Source organism: Arachis ipaensis, chromosome B7 (assembly GCF_059453495.1).
Source record: "Arachis ipaensis isolate K30076 ecotype BB chromosome B7, ASM5945349v1, whole genome shotgun sequence".
Taxonomy (NCBI): domain Eukaryota; kingdom Viridiplantae; phylum Streptophyta; class Magnoliopsida; order Fabales; family Fabaceae; genus Arachis; species Arachis ipaensis.
In genome coordinates, this window is record NC_142442.1 from 143,406,569 (window position 1) to 143,417,559 (window position 10,991).

Here is a 10,991-nt window from a genome sequence, read left to right on the forward strand (position 1 = left end):
GTCTTTATCCTCGTCCTCGTCGTCGGTCCCGTGGTCCTGAGGAGGCGGTGCAGAAGGTGGTGATGTTTGTGCACGACCCCTGCCACCAGCAGCAGTGCTCCACCTAGCAGCGGTGCGCATCTGAGACTGGTACACCTCCATCTGAGCCTCCATCTGCTGAAGCTGCTTTGGATGCTCCTTCCACTCCAGCCTGAGGTCATCCGTTGAGCCGCTGGTATACTTAGATGACCTGGTCAATGTCCTGTTAGCTCTGTTGGTGAGACACCAATGCCTGAACCCCTCATCGGTCTCCCAATGAACTAACAGAGCCTTCTTTATTTTCGGTTGGAGTCAAGTCGTCTGGTGGTCCCCCGACAAACATCATCCAACATCTGTTGGAGCCGCCGACTGATTCTATGGTCGAATACCTCCCTAGAAGTAAGATTGTACTCAGTGTCCCATATAAAGTGCAGCTACACAAGAGAAACTTTAAAATTAGTTACTCAAAACAGAGGATATAAACTAGCTAAAAACGTTTGAAACTTAAAAAAAATTAATTACCATCCATTTCTCAAACCATTGCTGTCTGGTCTCAGCGGGGATCTTCGTGTAGCTAGGTCAAGGGTGGTCGTACAATAGTTTAATGACGTTGGTCATCTCTTGAATACATGCGTTGTTGTTCGGCCCGAACCTATCAACAATCCACATAAAACCATAATATATAGAGATTTTTATAGAAATTTTGGAAGAATTTTATCTATAACTGGAATGCATCACAATCAATAAAATAGAAAACACATTTAGGCAATGAAACCTAAATCTACTAAACAAGAATCAATAATCAAGAACTGAACTTTAAACAATTCCACAATCATTAAAATAGGAAATACATGCAGACAATGAAGCCCAAATCAACTAAACAAGAATCTATAACTAGGAAATAAACTTTCAGCAATTTCATAATAAAAAAATAGAAAACACTCTCAGACAATCAAACTTAAATCCACTCAACAAGAATTAATAACCAGGAGTTGAACTTTCAGCAATAACAATAATCAGAAAATATATTAATCTCAAAGTGATACTTATCCCGTGCCATCATCAAGCCAAATTGTTAACCGTACCATGGGAGGTGGCAAAGGGGCATCAGCTCCTTACTTCCACGAGAGAACTCCGGAATCGTAGCTTCCGTCGCTGAAGGCAGCGTCATCGTGGCAGTGGGCTACTGAGCGGTAGGAGGCGGCGGTGTCACCATAGACGGAGGTATATAATTGGGGTTAGGGATCATGAGAAATGGCTGGTTCGCTAAATCTTTAACCTGTGACGTCACCGGGGTGGTCGGAGTAGAGGGAGAGGATCCAAAAGTCCCCTGGGTACCAGAAAAAACCTTCCCTCTACCCCGACCACGGCTACGACCACAACCAACAGCCTGATCCGGCAGACCTCTACCTATCGTTATGTCTAAAAATAGTATACCAATTGACAGAAATTTAGAAACAACAAATAAATGCTATTCAACAGTAAGTTCAACATTAAGTCAATGCTATTCAAACAAATTTCAGCAAATTCAACACAAATTTAGCATATTCAACACAAAATCAATAGCATTATCCATCAATTCAGTCAATTTCCAACACTTTCAGTAATATAACACACACTAATAATCCTAAGTTTAACCTATCTTAATCATGTAAAATTAATATACTTGGCAAAAGTTCTGCGTGTATAAATTACAAAAATATTAGCAAACAACTAACAAATAGCTGCGAAAGACAAACTACTAAAATCCTATTGCATGACTAGCCAAAGGCATAAGCACATACTTGTCAAAGCATCAATATCCTCATCACAGAAACTATATGCCTGTCCTAAATTTTCAATTCAACGATAAATTCAATATACTTGGGATGAGAACAAAAGATTTACAGTAGCAAAAGATTTATCTAAGTGATTTTTTAAAGCAACACAACAACAAATTCAACCAAATTTTAGCAATTGTTCAACAAAACAAATAGTCTTTTAACATTAATTCACACAAAATCAGCATATTCAATATAAAATCAGCAACATTATGCATCAATTCAGTTAATTTCCAACACTTTTCAGCAATATAACACAAACTACTAATGCTAAAACTAACCTATTTTAACCACCTAAAATCCACTAAAATAAAAAATAACTCTAACTAAATTAACTAACTAAAATTAGAATAATTAAATAGCCTAACCAAAGTATAATTTGAAGATGAAAGAAAAAGAGGTTAAAGAAATCTCGAATGTGGAACTAGGAGAGAACTGAGAAGAGGTGAATATGCAGCGGCACTATGATGTTATCAGAGCTAGAGAAAGCAGAAGGATGGTCATCAAAGGCTGGGGAAGTCACGGAAGGCTGGAGGACAGCGACGACGCGATGATAGTGGGGTGATGGTGGTTTAACGACGCGAGGAGAAAGGAGAAGAGGGGAAGAAGGAGAAGAAGGGAGGTGTCGGCGGTTGGTTGATGGAAATGGAGAGGAAGCTGTGACAGTGGTAGTCTCGGCGGCGGCGGTGGTAGACGGTGGTGAGTGAGAGAGTGGGTGAATTTGAAATGAGGGGAAGAAGGTTCGTGATTTGAAATTACGCTCTGTTACTGTCGAATTTACTGTCGGAAAAATCTTAGAGTAAACCATCGCGGGTCATTGCAGCGTTTCACTAATTGGGGTTACCGTTGAAAAAATCTGACGGTATATCCGATGGTAAAGGATGCACCAATTTAATTTTTTTCCTCCAAATATTACCAGCAAATTTACCGTCGAAAACTAGAATCTGCCCGTAGTTACTTAACTTTACGAATTTGACATTGTTATCGACGGTAAATTCGTCGCTATTCTACGATGCTAAATCCGACGGTATTCAGCATTTTTCTTGTAATAATTTTTGGTACTATTTGTTTGAGTGTTTTCATTTTTATTTTTACAAAAAAAAATAAATCATAAACATACGATGGATTGAATATTTTGAAAATGTTTAATATTTTTAAAATGTTTAATATTTTCAAAATAACTAGCATTGCAATTAATCTTAAAAGTACCAATGGATGGGGGTCCCAAAAACCATTTAGAGTAGAGGGAATGGACATACGTTGTAATTCAAAAATATTCCTAAGCTCCTTTTCTGAAGTTAATGCCAGATAAATCACTTTTTCCAGAGGCCAAGTTTCATGGGATTAAAGATGTCATTATTTCTTGCTCGCCATATCCACTAAAGTCCCGAAAAGAACTTGAAAGGATGCTCTCTGCTATGATACAAGAACCAGCTCTTCAAATCCAAAGGATGACAAGAAATATCTAACCTATGCCAGACAAGCTAAGCTTTTGGACAATCCCGAATATAATGTAAAACCGATTCCTGACTAGAAAGACATCTTGGACACCTATCCGATGACAACATCCCTCTTCTAAAGCGAAAACTTGCAGTAGGAAGATCCTCCTTAAGACACAACCAAGCCAAAAACTTATGCTTTTCCGGAACAAGCTGACGCCAAAGCCAAAGCCAATTCTCCCGCTCCTCCCAACCAAACAGTTGCTTACACAACCACAAGTAACCATTGCGTGAGTCATAGACTTTGGCAGCAGACCTACTCCAATACCAACCCACTTCCGGACCTGCTTGTTCATCTGGATTGTAAGAGAGAATATTACCTTCCAGATTTTGAGATAAAGGAGAATAAAGAGTATCCAAATGCCACCAACCAACCGACCAAATATCTTGTATCCGGAGATTCGAATTAGAAATGTGAATATAATCCATCTCATTAGATAACTGTCCTTCTCTCCTCCAGCTAGAAAACCAAAAATTCTGGTTCAAATCTCCAATACACCAAGCAAACCCATCTTTCAACACTTCCCAAGCCTTGCAAAGACACCTCCAAATGGGAGAGTCCTTGTTCTTAGGATAGCTAAAACAGTCATATAGAGATGATCGGTATTTGGCATCCAATAATTGGACCCATAGCTTGTTTGGCTGCTGGAAAAAAGTCCAAACTAGCTTCCCAAGAAGAGCAATATTTACATAATAAGGATCTCTAATCCCCAAACCTCCATATTTTTTGGAGTAACCAGTACCTTCCAACTAACAAGATTCAATCCTCTTCCATCAACTTGTCCTTTCCAAAGAAAATTCCTCATCATAGACTCAAATTTACTAATGATTCCTTTGGGAAAAATAGAGACCTGCATCTGGTACGTGGGAATAGCGGCGGTAACAGAATTAACCAAGCAGAGTCTACCAGTCCAATTGAGTAAACTCTCTTTCCAGCTTGCTAGCCTACTCCGAATCTTATCCAGGACACCATAAAAAGCTGAACGGGTCACCCTAGAATGGCTAAGGGTAACTCCAAGATACTTGCCCAAGTCCTGGATAAATATGATAGAGGATAACCCAGTGAAAACCTCTTTCCTTGTTGCAGAGACATTCTTGGAGTAAAGCGCTTTAGACTTTTCCACATTAATCTTCATCCCAGATGCTTTGCAAAAAGTTTCTAAAACCAACATCATATTTTGCACTTGTCTCTTTGTAGCTTTACAGAATAGAAGCAAGTCATCCGCAAACATTAAGTGGGATATTCTTAGTCCCCCTCTAGAAATAGCAACCGGCTCCCACAAGTCCAAATCAACCTGATGACTAATAAAGCATGCCAATCGCTCCATATACAACACAAAAAGATAGGGTGACATAGGGTCTCCTTGTCTAAGACCTCGGCTAGGAGTAAATCCATTCAGACGATTCCCATTCCAAAGAATAGATAAGGAAGAAGTAGTGACACAATTCATAATCAAATTAAGTGTAGGAATAGGAAAACCAAAGCTCTTAAGGGTATGAGCTAAAAACCTCCAGTCAACTCTGTCATAAGCTTTCTCCAGATCAATCTTAAAGGCCAGTGTGTCTTTCTTTGATTTAGTCTTCTTCATAAAGTGGAGGACTTCTTGAGCAATAATGATGTTGTCAGGAGTTCCTCGTCTCGGAATAAATCCTCCTTGAAGTGGGCCAACAATCTCGGCAAGATGAGGACGAAGCCTATTAACAAAGACATTCATGATGATCTTATAAACTACATTGCAGAGACTAATCAGCCTAAAATCTTTCATAGATACCAGTGATTCAACCTTTGGAATAAGAACCAGTAAAGTCTCCAACATTTTCGGATCAAGAGTAACACCAGAGAATGTGTGCTTAACCATCTTCCAAACATTAAGACCAATGATCTCCCAATATTCTTTGAAGAAGAAAGCTTGAAACCCATCAGGACTTGGAGCTTTAAAAGAGTTCATGTGAAAAACAGCTGTTCTGACTTCCTCCATACTAACTGGTGCCGTAAGATTATTGCAAGCTTCCTCATTCAGAGAAGGAAGAGGCACATCACCAAGGCAACCCAAATCAACATCATCTAAATGACAGAATAAGCTTTTATAGAAAGACTCTGCTTCTTGACTCAGAACCTCTGGATCAGTTTTCCACACTCCATCCTTGAGAAAAAGGCCATGAATCTTATTATGCTTCCTTCGCGCAAGAGTTTGAATATGAAAGAATTTTGTATTCCTATCCCCGAACCTTACCCACTGCTCTCTGGACTTTTGGAACCATAGGAGCTCTTCTTGCACTAGAGTATTATTATAATCATCAAGCAATTGTTGCTCTTTCTGACGCAAATAAATACTATCCACCACTTTCAAACGCTTTTGTAAATAATTAATCTGCTGCTCTAATTTACATTTCTTAACAAAAATGTTACCAAATACATTCGAGTTAAACTCTAGTGAATTTTTCTGTACTTCCGAAAGCTTGCCATGAATCCCTCTATTATCAGACCACCATGACTGGTTCACAATATCCCTATACCCAGGATGAGTAGCCCAAGCAGCAACAAATCGGAAAGGTTGATTCTCTTTATGCTGAGGACGACCTTTACAACGCACCAGAATAGGGCAATGATCAGACTGAAGCCTATTTAAAACTTCTGCATAAGCCTCTAGAAAGATAGATAACCAACTACTATTTATACAGACTCGATCAAGCTTTTTTGCCACGTCAATATAATTTTTCACCCTCCTGTACCAAGAAAATCACCTCCCAATAGTCTTCAGATCAAACAAACCACTATCCCCTAATGAAGTAGCAAACATGTCTGCTCTTTGATGAGAAAATTGACATCCCTTAGATTCATGAGAAAATTTGACTTCATTGAAATCACCAAGAACAATCCAAGGTCCTTGAAAAACCATGGATTGTGCTACAAGATAATCCCAAAGGAGAACCCTTTTATTAAATTGAGGACTGCCATAAATACCACTACACCTCCAAATTAAATTATCAAAGTGAACCTCAACAGTAATATCCTGATCAAAAGCATCAATGAACTTACAACAAACACCCTTCATAGAGAATAGAAACCAAATACCCCCCTTATGCTCCTCTGCTTCTACTATACCAACAGAGTGATACCCCAACCTTTTCCAAAATAATTTTAAATGTTAAAAAGGGGAGTGAGTTTCAACCACAATAAAAAAAACAAGTCTAAATTTTATAATAAATTCCTTACAATACACCTGGACTAACTTATTAGAAGCACCCCTAATATTCTAAACAATCATATCTCATTTTTTCTAGTCTTATCTCTATATAGTAGATTCATACGAATACAATTAATTATTTTAATATATTAATTTATTTTATATTTGATATTATATAACAATAAATTGTTAATTTAATAAAAATTAAATAACTAAAATTGTATAAATATAATTTTATATTCTAAAATATTAAAAATATATTTTAAATTAAATGGACTAATCAAGCCTATTTTTATTATTTTTAACATTTAGAAATCAATATCCTTTTCACAAATCAACAGCGTTTTCTAAGATATGAAAAATTAAAAATAAAAATTATATTTAAAAATAAAAAAAATATTTTTATAAATCAATCAGACTAAGTTTAACCTCTAACAAGATTCTTTGATATTTATAAAATACTTCTATAGAATAGTGGAAGGAGTAGTGTTACTCTATCCTCAATCAAAATATAGGTTGCTTCTTAAGTATCATGATTAAACATTATTAAGTAATATTTCAAATTATTTCTATTGATTTAGATAAAAAATGTATTTAGTCTCTAAAAAAAGATAAAAAATGTATTTTAACGTAATTGAGTATTATTTGAATTAAACAATTTTTTTAATTACTATGTATATTGGCATGTTGTTTGAAAATAATTTGAATCAATAATTATCTCAAATTCAATATCATAATGATATTAAATATTATTAATCACATGTCAAATGCAAAACAATAAACAACAAAACAAAAATTATTAATTAAGATAATTGGTGTCAACAGTAGCAGATGAATGAGGCCACTACGCCACCGGTTTTAAGCAATATGCCAAGTTGCCGACACACACAGCATTTTTATTATCGATATGAAAAACGTATTTTCAATTGATAATACAAACAAGAAGGATAGAAGAAAAAGTTACTGTCAAAGCAGAAAAGGAATCATGTACGTGGTGTTCTTGTGGCACTACCAAAAACAGAACACGATGTACACCCCACAAATACAGATAAGTGAAAAACCTTCTTTGCAATACAGATTTGCCACGAGAATCATCTCTGTCAAAATTGTTCTGAGCTTTCCTCACCGTGGCAAACTTGTACTCTCTTCGTCAATTTGTCACGAATGCATGCAGCGATCACGGATGCATGCAGCACTATTCACAGCGGCAAAATTGTCCGCTCATCTGCAATCAATTTGGCATTTCTTTCTTTTGAAGAATTATGATCATTTTATTTACAAATAATATATCTAACAATTTGTTATATATTTAGTTTGTCATTTTATTGATCTTTTTATATTGTTTTAACGTAAAATATTTGAAGATAATAATACATATGAAAAGTTATAGAAGAAAAGTAAATAAAAAAATCGTCATTAAGATATAGAAATAATTCAAAGTTACTAAAAAATGTAAAATTGTCTAGATTCATCATAGTAAAAAAAATGATAAAATAATATAAATTAGTTGAAAAATAGGTTAAATTAGAAGAAACTCATAGCAAAATAACTGATATTGCAAAGTAACTTATTAACATGTAAGACAAGATCAAAATTTTCATTGAAGATGTTTTCATTTTGCTATAGTTGTGCAAAACTCAATCAGAGGTTAATTGGTAAAGAAATAGTTACAAAATTATTAGGCCACAATTTGTTGGGCTTTAGTTAATGAAACATTACTTCTATCCATATACTAATTTACTAACATTAACATATAGGATATGTACTACTTATTACATTTGGAAAAAATTGTAAAAAATGAGTACACGTTCATTTAAACATAGTAAAATGAATGAGTACTTTGTTACGAAGGAAAAAATATATGAAAAGAGAGTCAATCCTACTCTTTTTGGTTTTTTCTTAAAATAATTTAGTTCATGTTGAATTATTTCTTTAAAATTTAGTCATTATTTTATTATTTATAATTAAATTTTTATCTATAATATTAATAAAAATTTATTTTATATTATTATATTTATATAAATAATTATCTTTTTTACAACTAAATTGAATTAAATTTTATTAATATATTTAATATTATTGCATTATAATTAAAAAGAGATGCATTGTAGTTCAGCTTTGGAAATGAACAAAAATGTAAGCACTACAATACATCAGAAAATAACTTTCATTTCTTTCTTTCTTTCTTCATATTTACAGTGCAAAGCTAAGAGAGAGAAAGAGAAGTGTGTTGTGTGATGGATTGTGTCGGTCATCTTTGGATTTATCTTAAAGAAAGCTCAACGTGGCGGCAGTACGACACGAGAGCAGCCAAGTGGGAAACTCATTCCTTCACTTCATCCTTCTCTCCAATATATAGTACCACCATTATTAATTATTAACTATTAATACTGTTAAAAAAAAGATATTTGGTACATAAATATTAATTCATTATACTAAAATAAAAGTATTGACACATTATAAATAATTATTTTTTAATTTAATTTTTATTTGGCATATAAATACCGAACGCAATGAATAGAACAGCAACAGGATTCGGGGGAAGGTTTATTAGTTCAGGGTATGAACCGAATCTCCCATAAAGGTTTTCCTTGCAACTCATAAACTGATCAAATATATATATTTTATTCAAAGAAGCAAAGATGAAGAAACAGCCATAGAAATACTACTATATACATCTGGCTAGTTTAGTTGAATTTAGTTTAATTGAATTTAATCTTCTTTCTTCGTTTAGTTATTATCGGTAGGTAGCAAAGAAGAAAAAAGGGGCCATCCAGGTCGGTGCGCGCGGTAAAGAAAGTTCCAATGGAAGAAGTAAAAGACTGCTGCTCCAGCAATACCACCGCCACGAGAAGCAGAGGAAGAAGAAGCAGCAGCAGCACTGGCAGCTCTTCAGAGAAACGCAAACAGCAGCAGCAACAACAAGAAGAGAAGCCGTACAGAGGAATAAGGATGAGGAAGTGGGGGAAGTGGGTGGCGGAGATTAGAGAACCAAACAAGAGGTCAAGGATATGGCTGGGTTCATACACAACACCGGTGGCCGCCGCACGCGCCTACGACACCGCCGTGTTCTACCTGAGGGGGCCATCTGCGCGCCTCAACTTCCCTGAGTTGTTGCTTCAAGAGCAAACCGAAGCCGTCGAAGGAGACATCACCGCCGATTCCATACGCAAAAGAGCCACACAGGTTGGTGCCAGAGTGGACGCCGCGCTTCAGGCCTCATCAAACTCTGTTAATTCAAGCCAGACCACTTCCGAAAAACCAGACTTGAACAAGGTTCCAAAATCCGAGGAAACTGAAGAAGATTCTCTTGACCAAGATTAATATTACTAGATGTACTATCATATGGTAAATATATATGATGCAAGTGCGGTACCGGTGTGAGGAGTGGGGCTTGTAACTTGTAACGAACTCTGCCTTCCCCCCTTCACCTCTTTCGGTTTCTTTCATTTCTCTCTTGCTTGTTTTTCTTCGTAATATCTTTTATGTTTCTCGTGTAGTTTAATTAGAGTAAATATTTCGCTTCCATTTTAATTCATGGTTAGAACAGGGGTCTATAATAAGAGATGATACCATAGAGAAACAGCAAATATGCCTTATATTAGTACTAGCTAGCTAGTAGTAGTATAGTTATTTGAACATATGTTTCTCTTTTTATCTCATCGAGTCATGTATGTATGTATGTGTGTGGTAATTTGTAATGAGTTTGGAGGAATGATAGAGGGTCAAGCAAAATTTATTGTTTTTGGTCTCTTAAGTTTGGCCGCCAAACCTCCGTGGGTCGGTGGGTCCGTTGGCTGGACCTAGACAAATATGGAACCGAGTTAATCAGCTAGCCATGCTTTGTTACTTTGTTTCAAATAATTCTCTCAATCTGGTTCCGATTTAATGGAATAATACTATTATCTAATAAAGGCAGTTTCTTGTATTACTAGTATTATTGCTGCTAGTGCTGAAGCTTGTGTTATGAAGTTGGTTAATTCTGATCTATGTGGAAGTTCAAGTGAGATGGAAGAAGGCATTGGCCAAAGGGTGGATAAAGATAGGAACAGGAGTGGCCCAACAACATCGCATTAATAATATTAACAAACGCTAAAATGTTTCAATTTCAGTAGTAGTCACCGAATAGTAAGTAACAAGTGGATAAAGAGATAAGGAAGAACTAACTCAGCACCAAAAGAATCAGTTATCGTGGCAACCTTGCTTACACCACACAAAATAAGTACAAGAGATTTTATTTTTATATAATTTTCAATATTCTTAAATTATTTTGAGAAAAGGAAAAAGGATCGTGCAAGAGAGGCGGAGAATTGTAGAACTGGTGCTTAAACAGAGGCTGTCACTACACTCGCTTGTCATAGTCATAGGAAAGTTGGAGGTTGCGAAAGCTTTGTTTATCGAAGTTTATATCTAACATCGAAAGAGTACGACCTTAGCCACTTCTCTTTTTATTTTTCTTTCTTTGT

General features: G+C 35.8%; 1 protein-coding gene across 2 annotated transcripts; it reads left to right on the forward strand.

Annotated features, from left to right (window-relative positions):
• Positions 1 to 8,945: 8,945 nt before the first annotated feature.
• Positions 8,946 to 10,459, forward strand: LOC107606401 (ethylene-responsive transcription factor RAP2-1). Of its 2 annotated transcripts, none has more exons than XM_016308468.3 (2): positions 8,946 to 9,085; positions 9,260 to 10,459. In XM_016308468.3, exon 2 carries the CDS (start codon positions 9,331 to 9,333, stop codon positions 9,847 to 9,849), a length of 519 nt encoding a protein of 172 aa, XP_016163954.2. In that variant the 5' UTR covers positions 8,946 to 9,085; positions 9,260 to 9,330; the 3' UTR covers positions 9,850 to 10,459. The 2 variants fall into 2 exon arrangements, with proteins under 2 accessions (XP_016163954.2, XP_020962307.1); XM_021106648.2 differs by having other exon boundaries at positions 8,973 to 9,109.
• Positions 10,460 to 10,991: the final 532 nt, after the last annotated feature.

Excerpts from the sequence above, each read along its gene's own strand:
- LOC107606401 (XM_016308468.3), top strand. The coding sequence starts at position 9,331 with ATGGAAGAAGTAAAAGACTGCTGCTCCAGCAATACCACCGCCACGAGA.